Source organism: Pollachius pollachius, assembly GCF_949987615.1.
Source record: "Pollachius pollachius genome assembly, chromosome: 3".
Lineage (NCBI taxonomy): Eukaryota > Metazoa > Chordata > Actinopteri > Gadiformes > Gadidae > Pollachius > Pollachius pollachius.
Genome location: NC_136936.1, coordinates 22,865,505 through 22,881,218, shown reverse-complemented (window position 1 = coordinate 22,881,218; position 15,714 = coordinate 22,865,505). Strand labels below are relative to the sequence as shown.

Sequence of the window (15,714 nt, the reverse complement as noted above, 5' to 3'; positions counted from 1 at the left end):
AATTAATGCCCTTAAATAGGTCTACTTTAATGCCATTGTATATGTTATGTTCGTTTCCCTGGGTAAAGGGACATTAGCACGCCCTATCGCCTATGGACAATTACTTCAGGGAGGACGTTCCTCCCTCATTTCTCCGAAAGTGTTGGCGACCGGTGAATAACATGGGGTTCAATGGGAGAGAGGAGGAAAGTGGGTATGACTAGCTAATGATCTTGTTGTTCTTTTAATTGTTTGTTACTCTGACCGTTCTGTTTGATATTGTGGAAAGGATGTAAGTGAATGATTCAGAGCATGATGCATTTTAAATGGCATCACTTTGGGTATTGTGTCTTTATTTTTCTTCCAACAATTGTAGCTGACAATGAACATAGCCTTATTACAACCAATAGCTTCAGTCATTGAGGGCAAAAAATAGGCCCAATGATAGGCCCAGATTTTTTTATTTAGTTTTACAAATCAAGAATAGGCCTGATTTGACTAATTGGTTTTGCATCCTTTCCTTCTGCCCTTGTTGTCCAAGACATGCTGCCCACCAGCTTTCAAAGTACAATGCTGCCACTGGTGGATTTGTATCAATTCACATAATTATCCCATCCTGCTATCTTGTAGTTCACCGAAACACCCTGAAACAACTTGAGTGTCACATACTTATGCCAAAATAGGCCACTATCAGTGCACGCAGGCCAATGGCAACCAAGCGTGCAGTCCTTCCTCCCTCACTTTAAAAACCACCAGCTGCCACTAGTGTGTGTATGGGTTCCCGTATGTGTGTGTGTGTGTGCATCTATGCAAGAGTTGCTGTTCGCGTTTGTGTTTGTAGGTCTCTGTTTCCGTGTGTGTGCGTGCGTTTGTGTGTTTGTCTAACGTGTAAATAAGATCAGGCCGACACTTTGAGTGTCCAGCCTGCCCACCACTGATAGCCCACCCTGGCTGAACTGCTCCCACTTTGGTCTCAACGCATCTGCTCAGGCTGGTCACGGTCAGCCACCCTGCTAACCCTGAAGTGCAGGGGGGCTGCACACACACTCACACACACACACACACACACACACACACATCTAGCTTGTGTGTGTGTGTGCACATGCGCATGTGCGCATGCATGGTGTGTTTGTGTGTGTGTTTGTGTTTGTGTATGTGTGTGTGTGTGTGTTTGTGTGTGTGTGTGGGTGTGTGTGTGTGTGTGTGTGTGTGTGGAACAAGTGCACTGCAACAACAACATAAACACGCAGGTAAATGGAGGTGTGCAGGCGTCACTGCCAAGGCCCAACAAACAAGCCTGTTGAGCAGGAGCCAAGTCCGCGTATGGGGCCAGAGAATACCTGCTATTCACATACAGTCGCGCACCAGCAGCCTGCGGAGCACTAGCGAAAACACAAAGACCCCAAGCCGAGGCGAAAATAACAAGGAAAACCTCAGGGACAACACAAACCCGACCAAACGCACAACACCAAATGAAAGGAATTAACAAAAAAAGACCTAATATCAGACGAAGAATTGGAAATGTTGAATTTTAATTACAAATTAATGATTTATAAAAAACATACATGAAGCGACTCCCTATTTGTAGTTGGTAGAATCATATATATCCTGTCTGTTCTGTTCTAGACATCAAGAGAAACCAACGACCAATGGTGTCTTTAGAGCACTCTTATCCTGAATTAGTTGACGTCAGCACGTTAACCCAAAGCTAACTTTAGCATTTAGCTAAGGTGTTTGTCGTTTGATGGATATCTACAATCCTCTTCTTCTGTTGAGTAACAGTCTAAGGGCGGTTGGCATCGTTTGAGTTGCATTGCCGCAACTTACTGTATTGTTAATGGGCCCCTCCCCTCCCTTACATAAATGTACTTGTTCATTGCACAGTATATTTCAGCTGAACAGTGAAAACAACTCATTTAATTGACATACAATTGTTTTGGAAAATACATGAACGCATTAGTAATGACAATACAAAAGTTAAATTAAAACCAAATCCGGGTTCACAGTGTGCACCTAGAAAGGGAAAGTGAGAAGGGGAACCAACATGTCTGGGTAAGATCGGAGGAGTGGGAGGGACTAGCTTCCTGCTGGATTTCAGCAGGAAGTACAGCAGAAAGTCGTGTCTGCTGTCGGGGCCTGCGTGCTTGTGTGTGTGTGAGAGAGAGAGAAGAGAGAGAGAGAGAGAGAGAGAGAGAGAGAGAGAGAGAGAGAGAGAGAAAACAGTTGACAGAGCTTGATGAGAGGATGGATTGGGGATATGGACATGAAAGAACAAGGAGGAACTAAAAGGAGTGGGGGTGGTAGACCAGATGAAACAACATCAGTCGAGCAGATACAAATGTGTGTGTGTGTGTGTGTGTGTTTGTGTGCGTGTGTGTGTGTGTTTGTGTGTGTGTATCTCAAGAAATGGGTCTCTTGATTGAGGGGCTGCCTGAAAAGGAACAAGTGGCTGACTGACTGCTGCTACATCCACACCTCTAGATGGGTTTACTTCAATAACAAGTACGCAATGGTAGTTCGGACTAGTCAAGTTCGACTCATGAGCACAAACCCCGGAGGACGAGAGGAGGCGTTGGCGTCATTCAACGACTGAACCAGCAAACTCTAGTTAACTTCACCCAATAAAACAAAATATGATACAATATGATATGATACAATAAAACAATTAACTAATCAAACAGGGCAGGGCAAGCCTGCCCTGTTTTTTCATTTGCATTAAATAAATATGAATGTATTTACATATTTTGAGTGTTTTAAGATCTGTACCCTACATGTACTAAGCCAGTGGCGAGAAAAAGGTTGTTGAAGGTTTTTGTTGTAGACGTTGGTGAATAGAGGAAGATGCGACATCAGACAATAGAAAACTTGACAAAGCATGCAAAATGCATTCTGGGATACTTGGTCCACACAAGTCACCTTGCGAACATCGGGGCGTTTGGTGTGTACTTGGCTAGACGCAGACCTCAGAATGGAACAGTACTTGGGCTGCGATTGATGACATTTCACAAGGCCAGAAGAAGACAAGTACAGACAAGAACGCAGGTTGAGCGAGTGCGCATGTTTTGTTGTAATACCCTTTTCACCAAAGGAATAACACGGCAGTAGCTTTTCACATAAATTATGGGTCTGTTTAGTCACTAGTCAAATAAATAAACATTGATGATAATGTTGCTACAACAGATGATGAAACCGACCAAATGTTACAATTACCGGAACAGGAGGTCACTTAGCCAATCTTTGAAAAGGGTCAGTTTCTGTTAATTATGGAGGCTGGTGTAGAGTAGACCAGTTTCGACCTCCATCTCAGCACAGTTTTGTGTGTCTTTGTGCAGTTTATAGTGTTTCTTTGTTATATTAATGAATATGTTATTGCTCAACTTAACTTTTGGTGCAGTTAGGTTTTGAAAGGCTAAGGTGGGAAAGGACAACTTCATGTTGTGCCCTGGAGGCAGTCATAACACATTAGTAGAACGACCAGCACTGCTGTGTGTGTGTGTGTGTGTATGTGCATGTATATATAATATGTAGTGTTTTATGATTTTGTGCAGAAACTGTGTAGCATGGCAGTTGTGTTATTACTTTATGGCTGCCAAGGTAATACGCCCAGTGGGGGCTGGTTGTGCACTGCTGGTCGGCCTGATGCGCGTCAGTAATGAAAAGCAATCAAAACAGAATGAAGGAACCCAATCCTTGTTAAATTGTCCGAAAGCATCATTTTTTTAAAATTATGTTTCGCTGATGAGGGAGTGGATGTTTGGGTGCAAATAGAAAGTGATCATTTTTGCCCGTATGGGGTCTGCACTGATTCAGTACTTCCTGTTAGAAGTGTTGATGCCCATATCACACAGCTCAGCCACAAGGGGACTCAAATTGCTTTTTAGCTATTATCTGTGTCCGCGCTCTGATTCAAGTGTAGGGTCATATCGTTGGAATGAAAGTGCTCAAAAAGGCATTTCAACAGGCTGCTGGATAGTGTAGTCTGAAGTTTATCCATCTGAACCTCAGCTATCGTCAAATAATAACTTTTACTTTGGTAACTTATGATAAAAGAATGGCCATTTTATTATATGTGATTCTATTGTTTTGAAACTAATTGTAACCCCTTCCTGGCGCTGGAAGTGTAATTATTATTTAAGGTTACTATATAAATGTGTTAACTAACAGGATCCTGAATGCTTAGCAGTTGATGTTGAATTAGATAAATCTCCTGTTTACCAATAGATGTTATTAAATGAACTGTCCAGGACAAACAAATAAAGATAGAACAAATATCCATTTATTTGTGCTATATCAAAGTCAGTACTCATGTACTAGAAAACCCTTGAACAAAATAACAAAATGCACCAGCACCGTCGGCGCTCCAGTCCGGACGGGGGGGGGCACGGGGGCTCTGGCGGCCAGCGGAGTAGTCGCCAGGTTATGCCCCGGGAGCCTCAGCCTCTGCCCGGTCCCTGCATTCCCTGCGGCCCTGTGTCTGCCGCCTTTCCGTCCCCTGAGACCGCCGAGGCCGTCAATGCGCTGTGGCTGCGCAGTGGAGCTGGCCTCGACGTACAGCAGAGTCGGCATCTGGGGCTGGTTGAGGACTGCAGGTGGACGGGGCAGCGTGCCACCCATCCTCGTCCCAGCCGCCGGCGTGGCCGTCGGAGGGCCAGACATCGGAGGGCGGTGGAGGATGAGCAGCCCGAACGGCGCTCCGGAGCTCCTCTTCAGTGGAACCTGGTGGGGGCCCCGATGGAGGGGGAATTGGGGTTGTCAGTTGACAAAAGGGGTTTTGTTAAGTTATTCTGTTGTTAGGGTTAAGTGGGGTTAATGGGTTCGGGATGTTATATGGTTGTGTGTTCTATTAAAATGTTAAATTTCATTGTTGTTGACACCGTCACCGAGGGTGACGTGTCCGTTGTAGACGTGAGCTACTATTTGTGAAGACGTTGAATGAAAAACCAACTCTCGTAGTCGTGCGGTGTATGGGGCACGAGAGTTGCGTAGCCGCTTAACCTCGGCTCCCGTCTCTTCCTTCCCGTGCTGCTCGCTACAGTATCTACTACCAAGTGCTTGGGTTTCTAACCGTTGGGGCCCATAAATTGGTGCACATGGAGAAAACCAATCCTTAGTTGCTTTAAGGAGCAACGACGTCCTCCGTCACTCACGTATCCACAGGAATGAACGAGCAGCACGGCAGAGTCAACGAGCTGAGTCAACGAGCTTGGTTAACAACCAAACGATGAAGGCGAGATGGAAAAAAAATGATAATCCAGTGTGCAACGCAGGTCCGGTAGCAGAGTCCCTCCTTGGTTAGCCGCAGCAGCTAACCAACGCCGCCAAAGTCTTTTCCTCTCCGGTGGAGTAGAAAGTCACGAACTTCCAGTGGTACACAACGTTTCTCTGCCAGAGGATACCCGTGCCAACACTCAATAAAATACTAGTATCAAGTACTAAGTATTCCGTCTACAAATATCACTCTTTTTCGTTAAGTTCACGCACTCGCTGAACACATGACCTCCTCGACCTCATGCTCGAGTTCCTTCTTTTTTTACAAGCCCGTCTCTGATTGGCTAAGAGTGCAGCAGTACATAAATCGTATTGGCTTACGTTACTTCGCTTAACCACATTGAAAATGCCTAACAAGCCACCACAAAACAAAGGAGTAACAGACTTGCAGTTTATTTCTCTTTATTCACAAATTAAATAAAACACACTATTTATTCATTAAACGGTATTTATCCGCATATGAAATAAATAAATTAGTATTCATCTAACTGTCGGTTAGTAGGTCCCTACATAATCTTTTAGGAACTACACACACCCACTTCCTATTAAATTCAAATTAAGCATTCAGAGACGTCCTTAAGTAAGCCTATCAGACTCATAGTTTATGGACGTTTATTCATACACTTTATTTGGGAAATATTCAAACATAAATAGTTGGTTGACTGCGCAACGCCTGAGAGTAGGCTATAGCTTGCATATTGTTGTAATATAAATACATATGCCTGATATTTTTGCTGCAATTCGCCACTATTTGATCCAGGATTGTTTAAATCATTTTTAATACTTGACTCTTCGATTTTACTGAATGGTTTGGTCCAGTCAGGTGGGATAAACTACCACACTTGGACAACTTGAAAGAATAATCTGGCCAGTGAAAGTGATAGGGGTGGTGACGCGTCTCCGGTGCTAAAAGCTGCAGGAGATGGAGAGATGGAGATGGGGGGGGGGGGGGGGGGGGGGGGGGGGGGGGGAATACGTGTTCATCTTTTCTCTCCTCCCCGTGTGACGTAGCAGTCCAGTCCCGTGCACGGCTCCTCGGTCCCGTCTCAACACAAACAGTTAGTTGTGCGTCGACCAACCGCGCACCACACAACCAGACGAGGCTTGCGCTGCAGCGATCCGCTTTCCTCCAGCACAACCCCCCTACCCCCTCACACACACAGGCTTCGGGCTTCTCTTATCCTGTTATCCTCCGCTTTTTCAATAAAAACAGCACATTTTTTAAACATAACAGTACAAAAAGCGAAGAGGAGGCGGCGAGAAAAAAAGAAAGAGACAGACAGAAGAGGAGAGGAGGTCGTATCGCAGTTCGGCTTGGCCGAATTCTTTCGCGGATCGAGAAGATGCTGAGAATAAGCGACGCGTTCGCCGTACTTGTTCTGGGGCTGTGCGCCGCCGTGCACACCGGCAAAGGTAGGTGAAGGACAACTTGCGCTATCTATCCCCCCGACCCCCAACCCCCAAAGACCCGCAGGGCACTCATCTGTCACTCATCATCGGACGAGGGCGCGTGTTCCAACAGAACTGCGCGCAGGTGCGCGTAATTCTTCTGGAACACGCGTCCGAGTACGGTTGTATTGTATCCTGCATAGACACGAGCTCTGCTTTATCTGGTTCATCTGAGTCATTTCGTGTTGGAAAAGGTGCAACCATCGCAGTCCATCGCAGCCCGAGCACCGAGGCCACTTTTAACCGGTAAAAGCCCACACCATAAAAAGAGCAAAAAATAAACTCGGTGTACATTCTGCCTCCTCGCCCACCCTCTGGACACGGTCGAAGGAGCGGTTATGGATACACACAAACACACACACGCACGCACACACACACACACACACACACACACACACACACACACACACACACACACACACACACACACACACACACACACACACACACACATAAACCTTTCAGATTGTAGATAGCCACATAGTTTGTAATGCACCCACTCGCCCGATTGTACTGTCAACTTGGGCAATAGGAATTGTATTTTTGAGAACACAATTCCGTAGTTAGAGTAGGATGAGAGAAATGTCTGGATGAATGATGACATCTTGTATCTATGCGTAGCACATGGAACAGGGACACCTGTATTGCTCTGAATATCTTGGCATGGATGGGAGATGCATTCTATGGATGTAGGCTACATCTGTTCAAACTTCCAGGGAAATTATTTGTATCTAGATGCAAAAACACAATTTATATTCTGCCCACATTTGTGAACGGATTATGCATATGCTTCTTTTCTTTGGTGTTTCAGTGCTTTGACTTCGTTCCGTGGGGGGAAGGCAGTTTTGTCAAGGTCATACAACACGCCGGCACACACACGTCCACCCCACCAGACTGACATGTGATCACTGCATCCAGGTGTTGGTACCACAATTAGCCCGGTCCAGATGCCATATCTGCTCCAGTCATGTTGCAAGCAGCTTTCCTGCACCCTGCGCAACGGGCAGGCTAATTTTAGAGCTACGGCCAGTGCCAGCGTTGTCACAGGGAAAGGGTTGGAGGGTGGGTGGGGGGGGTACGACTCACTCCTCTTAGGGTGAGTTTGGCTGCCGGTGCCGTGGGTATGAATGCGTGCAGACCTGGCAACAAGTAATGACTGGTGGTCTCCCTGGAGCCTCCCGCCGGCGAGATAACGAGGCGGCCGCCTGTCATGTGTTTGTTGTCTTGGTTCAGCCTCCGGCAGACGGCTTACACTGACGTTCATGCCCACATGATGCGGTGCAGCTGATACCTGATCGGGGGGGGGGGGGGGGGGGGGGTCTAGGGTTTGTCGGGGGAGGGTGTGTGCGGTCACGGCGGTGGTAATCTCTGCTGTAGTGGGCGGGGAGACCAATACACACAGCGATAGAACCCGCGCGACCCTGTCGAAAGGTCATGGTTTTGCTTCATATGCACTTTGCATTGTTTGTGTTTGTGTGTGTGTGTGTGTGTGTGTGTGTGTCTGCGGGTGCACACCAGGGCACACAAGGGAACCAAGCAGGGTGGGGAGAGATAACAGGGTAGACGGGATGGCAGCCAAGGTGTTTTTTTCCAAATGGAAAAAAAACACCTTTTCAGCTGAGAAGTAAACAAATTACTGCCAGTTCAATGGGGTTGGAAATAAGTGCGCACGGCGGGCCTAATTGAGTCCCCGGGGGCCGCGGTTCAATCCCCAGGGACCGCGGTACATTGTAGCTACATTTGGGTGGGGGGGTTAACGTTGGAACCGTGTGTTTATCGTTTACCCATGGTCTTTCCGCCCTCTGCTGTCTTTTCAATTACATTTACATTTAGGGGATTTAGACGCTTTTATCCAAAAAGACTTAGAATAAGTACATTTGTCAGAAGAAGAGAAACAATAACATATCGCTGTCGGTACAGTAAGGATGTTCATAGTTCCAAGTGCCAAGCACTAATAATTGCTAGGGTAACCCGTACCCTGTATACGACAAAGATAGCTAGGATAAGATGCTACACAACTAAGTACTATAACTAAGTATGACACACAATAAGTGCATACATTAAGTAGGAGGAATGGGATGGGGAGACTATGCAGGGTCTAGGTGAACTCTGAACAGGTGAGCCATGAGTCTTTTTCAGTTCCTCCTCTCGCTTGATCTGCAGGGAAACAACATGGACACACTTTTAATCATTTTCAATTCCAATCTTTTTTTTTTTGGTGGGGTTCTTCACTGTCTTGCGACGGAGGAAGTGGCAGAATGTGTCCAAGTGGAGCGCTGCCAGGCGTCTGCTGAGCCGCCGTTTGAGTGTTTCCTGAAGAACTTCGAAGCGGCACCACCCCTGTCATGTTCCCTCTCACCAACGCTTCATTCCTGGGAAGGGCGGCCATGCAACTTATTTTAATCACTGTCATCCCACTGTGTGTGTGTGTGTGTGTGTGTGTGTGTGTGTGTGTGTGTGTGTGTACATGTTTTTTCCATCTTAATTGCCAATAATCAGCGCTTAAGGCCATCGCTGTCTGTAGACAGCATCTTGTTGCGCTAGGTGCCGAAGTGGGTTGGGTTCTACGTGTGTGTGTGCGTGTGTGTCCTGGGTGCACTTGCAGGAGACTGATAGGGCGAAGCCAACGTTTGGACAGCCGCCAAGTATGCAGCGACGGGTCGGGTGGTGGTGGCGTTTACAGAGGAGATATTGCTTTTCCTAGATTCATACCGGTGCTAAAACGCGTTCCCCGCCACCGACCCACATACGAGACGTCTGCGCTCGCCGGCCACATCCTCTGGCAAACGGGCAGAGAGAAGCATGCCATTTCTTTATTTATTTTCTTATTTATTTATTCCGTTTACATTTCTTTCTTTTTTTCATTTCTTTTTGCTGGAGCTGCCCGAAGCTCTTCTTTTGTATAATTCCAAGGAATATGAACTCTGAATTTAGATAGCTCATTACCATCGCTGTGTATTTTAATTCACCTTAGTTGCCACACAGCGCTTTTGCAGGCTTTATTGCTTTCCAGTTACAGTGATTTTTGTTTCTTTGCCATGAACATAGAAATAATTGGTCTACTTCGTCTTTTCTTCTCCGTAAGTCCATGGTGATGTTCTTGTTTGTGAAATTGAGATTCACACCTTTAATTGTGTGTGTGTGTGTGTGCGTGTGTCTCTGTGTGTGTGCCTGTGTGTGTTATCCTGCGTGTGTGTGCAGGTGTGTGTGTGTGCGTGTATCTAGGTCTGTGTGTGAGTGTGGGCGTATGTGTGGCAGGTGAGCACTCTTCCATTTAGATAGGTGACACAATATTGCTTGGTACTATATCATATTAACAGAGAGAGAAGTATTGAGAAAAGGACTGGAATTTAATACCAGGACAACTCCAACTCAATACACATTGTTTACATCTCTGATCTGAGCCCTGACCCCACCCACCTTAAGAGCAGCATCATACCCCCCATTCGGAGGGGGTAGGAGGGAGAGAAAGGTTGGATAGTTGTAACTCTTCCCTTACTTTGGATAATTTCTCCCTTTTATAATTTGTTGGTTTCCTTTGCCAATCAATGTGTGTAAGATAGCTGAGTTGTTCATGAGTGGGTGTGTTTTTCTCCATTTGTATGATCAGTTATTTTCTTGTGTGATCCTAATCATGGCAGATGGCGCTATCGGGAAGATTCTTATTCAGATGCTGGTTATCTTGTCATTGCTGTAATTGCAGTGTGTTTGCTTTGAAAACTCCAATACATGTGCTCTTAGCTGCTCTGAGTACATAAATACACAACTATTTTGGTTCTGTTTCATCTGTTGCCTGCTCCAACAACCTTCTAGTGTTCTGCGCAGACTACACAACTGTGTAGTGTAATGTTGTCTTTGCGTGTGTGTGTGTGTGTGTGTGTGTTTGTGTGTGTGTGTGTGTGTACGTGTGCGTGTGTATGAGTGTAATGGAGATAGGTGAGACGGAGCTGAATCTGATGCTGATTGGCAATTTCTCTTCTTTCTTATTGTCTTTTACTGCTTGTTCTCCCAGTGCTCATTACTGTCCGTATGTAACGTTGCTTTTCGGATTAGCTATTCAGAGAGAGGAAGAGAGAGAGAGAGATGACTGAGAGAGATTCCCTTATCAGTCTAGGCCAGAGTAGCTTTGGCAAGAATGGATGTAGAAGGACTCTCTTGTCTCTGTGCTTTGGTCATTTGGGAAATGGGGATGGGTAGGGCTGGTGTCTGGTAATTCAAATAATCGAGAACTACAGGGGTTTTGGAAGTCAGTGATGGGAGTGTGAAGTGGCAGGATGTTCCACTTCCAACCAAAAGTTCCCGGTGCATTCCCCAATGACTTCTGCCTACCTGTAGGCACACTTGAGCACGGTGCCTTCTTAATGAGCTGTATCTACATTCACAGCACGTCTCTTACGAGACTATTAGGAGCTTCCCCTGAAAGGAGTAATAGTACGAAATTGAAATTAGTAATACAAGAAGAAGGAGATGAAGAACATAGCAGAGACTTTGAGAGATACTAAATGACGGGAGGCTTTCAGCAAATACTGCTAGCCAGCAATACTGGCTACCAACACAATTTGGGAAAGTTGCTGGTTTCCCTGCAATGTTTGGTCTCTGCTCTGTGAATGTAAGCGGGAAAATTTGTCATCCTGTCCGGATTAATGTTCTCGACAATCATTCCCGCCGATAGTGCCCATTTTGATGCCAGTCCTACTTTCATGCTCTCCCTGTCACTCTGCTATCAAGGTTACGCCACAGACACACACACAATCACACACACGTGCATAAACACATACAAAAACACACACATAGAACACACACGCATGAAGACACGTGCAGACACACAAACACACAAACACACATACACGCACATACACACACACACACACTCACACACAGACACACAGTGTCTGACTAGGGATTTAAAACACCTCCTATTTGCTTTTGCTTTCGGGTTTCCTCTTTTCAATGTTCTCTTTTTTCATCCCTTCAATCATGCTCTCTCACACACACACACATACACACACACACAGGCACACACAGGCACACACAGGGAATCACAGGCACACACGTGCACACACAGGCACACACACACACACACACACACACACACACACACACACACACACACACACACACACACAATGACAGGCAGACAAACAAGGGCATGCATTCTCACATGGAGCTGAGAGGTAAATGGAGGGGGGTGAAGGAAGAGGGGCGGGGGGTCTCTGGCGTGTGACCTGTCCCCCTTCCACCGGCTGAGACCGCCTGACCTCCGACGGAATGGTCGGATGGTGAAGGTGTAGAGAATTAGACGAGGGAGCACAGAGCAGGTCAGAGAGAGACAGCGAGAGAGACAGAGAGGGAGAGAGCCATGAGAAATGTGTTGGTTATTCCTAACGTGATACACATAAATCTTCCCATGTGACAGAAGAAGAGTGGGGCACACCGTGGCCACAGCAGCAGCAGCAGCAGGCTTAGCACCATGGGCAGCTCTGCAGCCATGGCGCTGTCTAACCACAGCTTCTTCTCCTGCTCCCACTCAGCACCACGGCTAGCGACCGAGCCTTCATTCGCACTCTGCACACGCTACACCAACTCAATGGGTTTCACCTGGGGGAGAAATGATTAGCATCGCATTAGTCTTCGTTAATGGTGGGCTCGGTTGAGTGTTATCCACAGGTGCTACAGCAGAGGCGCTGTTTACGTATTAGTCCGCAGGTAATTGTTTTTTTCCTCTTTGTTGGCCTGTGTTTCCGCCCTAAATCCTTTTTCTGCCTCGTACTTCAAGATACTGTCTTGGTTATTGTGTTATGGGCTTATAATTTGCGTGTCTGTTCTTCTCTCTGTGCTCAATTTCAATTAATCTGTCCATTTCCCCATGAAGGCAACAGTTGTCGCCCCATATGCTCCCCACTTAAAGCCTGTGCGGGAGTTTGGCAACGCCGGGGCCCGGGAGCCCATAAATAACTCCTACACAATATATTACACACACACAGATGCACACACAGAAAGAAGTGTACAAACAGCCTTCCTCCTCCTCCTTCTCCTCCTCTTCCCTCTTACATTCGTAGATACATGGTTTGTTTAGAGCAAGACAACTGCAGAGTAAAGAAAATAAACATAGAATAACTGAATCTGTTCTTTCTTTTGCATTGTAAAAAAAAAGGTACTTTGAGCTGTACATATTGAAAGGTGCTACATAAATAAAGCGTTTTAATATTATTATGATGATAGGCGTCAATGATAGATTCTTTTAGCTTTTTGCTTTTCGCCTTCTTTCGAGGCAGCCGTGCATGCAGCCCAGGGAGGAAAAGCATTTAGTCTTTGTTCATGTGTCTGAATTATATTCAGCTCTATTCTAATTAACACCATATGGAGGCACATATTTAAACAAAAGGAGGACTACAACCTCACCAAGACGGTGCAGGGAGCAGGGATGGTGTTATTGCTGGGGGAGGGGGGGGGGGGGTTGTCTATAGTGACGTTCATGGCATGTAATAAACACTACACAAGAATATTATAAATACAGCACAAAAAAAATTGATGACATAGTTTGATTAATTTGTAACAGAGCTCTGCCCAAAAAAGGTGTGTGAATATTTAGCGCATCACTGGCTTATAGGAAAGATGTTTAAGCCTCGGTCCTACACTAATAATTGTCGCCATTTGTTTGCGAGCAGTTCTGTGCAGAGCTGTGTCATTTTCAGCGAAGGTTCAGCAACCAAATATTAGTCCGGCGGGCGATAGAAACATGCTGACACTGCAATTGGCGCCATGCAGAGTTTGCAAATGTGGCAAATGCAACAGCCAAGGTGCTACACGAAACAGAGGGCTGCTGGTTTTCTAGGTTTTCTATAAGACCTCCGGGAAAAACAGTTTTTCTGAGTATTCGCTCAGTGTGCATGTGTGTGAGGATGTGAGTGTTATTGTGTGAGTGTTTTTGTGTGTGTGGAGTTGTTGATCTGTGAATCAGCGCCAGCCTGTCACTCATGTGTGCGGTTCAGGCTGTGAGTGATTAGTGACAGATGGACGGCTGGTGCACAGCCAGAGACGACATGCATCATCTCAACAGGGAGTGTGAAAAGGGTCATCTTTTTATATCTCTTTTTTTATATTTATTACTGGGCATGACAATGACAGATTGGGTGATATTCTCGATGATGGTTGTGTGTGTGTGTGCCTGTGTGTGTGTAAGTGCGTGTTCTTGGTCTTTCGGTCATGGATGTAGGGTCCTCCCGTGTATCTGTGTCTGCATGATGTGTTCTATCAGTGGCAGAACCTTGATCCGTACCAAACGCTGTTGGTGAAGTCTCAACTGTATTGAGTTGTAACAAACAGCCACTGTCACGGCAACATTGCTCCGTGATTCTTGGGCTTAAGGTTATATTGTGCCATCTGGGTGTGTGTGTGTGCGCGCGTGGGTGATTATTTAGTATCTCAACTACCTCTTCTGACTTCCAGGCTTAGACTTCAATCATCCTGTGGATAAGTTGTTCTGAATTCCTAGACATATGTCAGATTTGTTTACACATGCACACACAAACACCCACACACACACACACACACACACACACACACACACACACACACACACACACACACACACACACACAGCATTTGAAGAGAACAGGTGGGCTCTGCCTTGTGTAGATGGCCTGTCATGGATTCAGCCATTTTCTCTCTGTAACTGGGCCACTGACACACACAAACACACACACACACACACATACACACAGACGTACAGACACACACACATGTATACACACATGCATACACACAGTATGAATTTCTGTCAAGATTCACAGCTCCCTCTAGAATTGCTGTGTGCGTGCATGCATGTGTGCGTGTGTGCCAGTGTATGTGTGGGTGTGTGTGTGTGTTTGTGTGTAGAGCAACTGGGGACTTGAACCCTCTGCTGGCAAACTCTTCATTTTTAACGGGACGCTCAGGGCCTCATTTGTCCCTGTGTGTTTAAAGACACATTTACACACTACTATAGAGAGAGAGAGAGAGAGAGAGAGAGAGAGAGAGAGAGAGAGAGAGAGAGAGAGAGAGAGAGAGAGAGAGAGAGAGAGAGAGAGAGAGAGAGAGCGAGAGAGAGAGAGAGAGAGAGAGAGAGAGGGAGAGAGAGGGAGAGGGAGAGAGAGAGTGAGAGAGGGAGAGCAAGGAAGGGATCAAAAAATTGGCTCGGTAAAGGATTGAGGGAGAGGAAATGTAAGACCGAGGAGAGAGAGAGAGAGAGAGAGAGAGAGAGAGAGAGAGAGAGAGAGAGAGAGCGAGAGAGAGAGAGAGAGAGAGAGAGAGAGAGTCGAGAGAGAGCGAGAGAGAGAGAGCGAGAGCGAGAGAGAGAGAGGTGGTGAGGGCATGGACACTAATTACCCATGGACAATCTGCATAACAAACAAAAATGAAAACCAAACAGAAAGGGCAGAAGAAGATAATTCCAATCAGGTGCTGTAAATCCGTCCCTCATGCCCTCCATCGTACCGCCACACTCTCTACAAGACGCAGGTCACTCTGCTTACACACACTTCCTGTTTCCCTCGCTGCTGCTGAGGTCCCTCCGATCGCCCACTCTTTACCAACTGGAAGATCTGGGTCACCACTACCCCCTCCCATCTGCATTCAGCCTTTCTTCCCTTCATCCTACACACACAAAAACACGCACACACGCACAGACACACACACACACACATAAACCTGGCTGAATCACTGTATTTTCCTTTGAGCCACGGCGTCCATCTTCAGTGCCCTCGTCGACCCTTATCTCATCTGCGTAATGTATTTGATGAAGCCCTTTGGTCGTTCCTGTGTTTTCACCACAAGAATGTGTTTTGAATGTGGTTTCTATGGCCTCCTTGTTTCATTATACACCCTAGATACGGGTCTCCTCCTGGAGGCTGGCGGCGTAGCATTAGCACGGAGGTAGCACTGAGGTAATCACCGGTGGCAAGGCTTATGCTTATGCTCTCTCTCTCTCTTTCCCTCTCTCTTCTCTCTCTTCTCTGTCTCTCGTCGTCTCTCTCCCAC

The 15,714-nt window shown here is 46.3% G+C and overlaps 1 protein-coding gene across 1 annotated transcript in view; it reads left to right on the top strand.

Annotated features, from left to right (window-relative positions):
• Window positions 1-6,540: 6,540 nt before the first annotated feature.
• The window catches only part of LOC307073733 (calsyntenin-2-like), a 212,852-nt gene continuing 203,678 nt past the window's right edge, over window positions 6,541-15,714 (top strand). Inside the window, exon 1 of the mRNA XM_079733692.1 lies at window positions 6,541-6,660. Within this exon, the coding sequence (XP_079589818.1) occupies window positions 6,591-6,660 (70 nt within the window). The 5' untranslated portion in view covers window positions 6,541-6,590. The remainder of the gene's footprint in view (window positions 6,661-15,714) is intronic.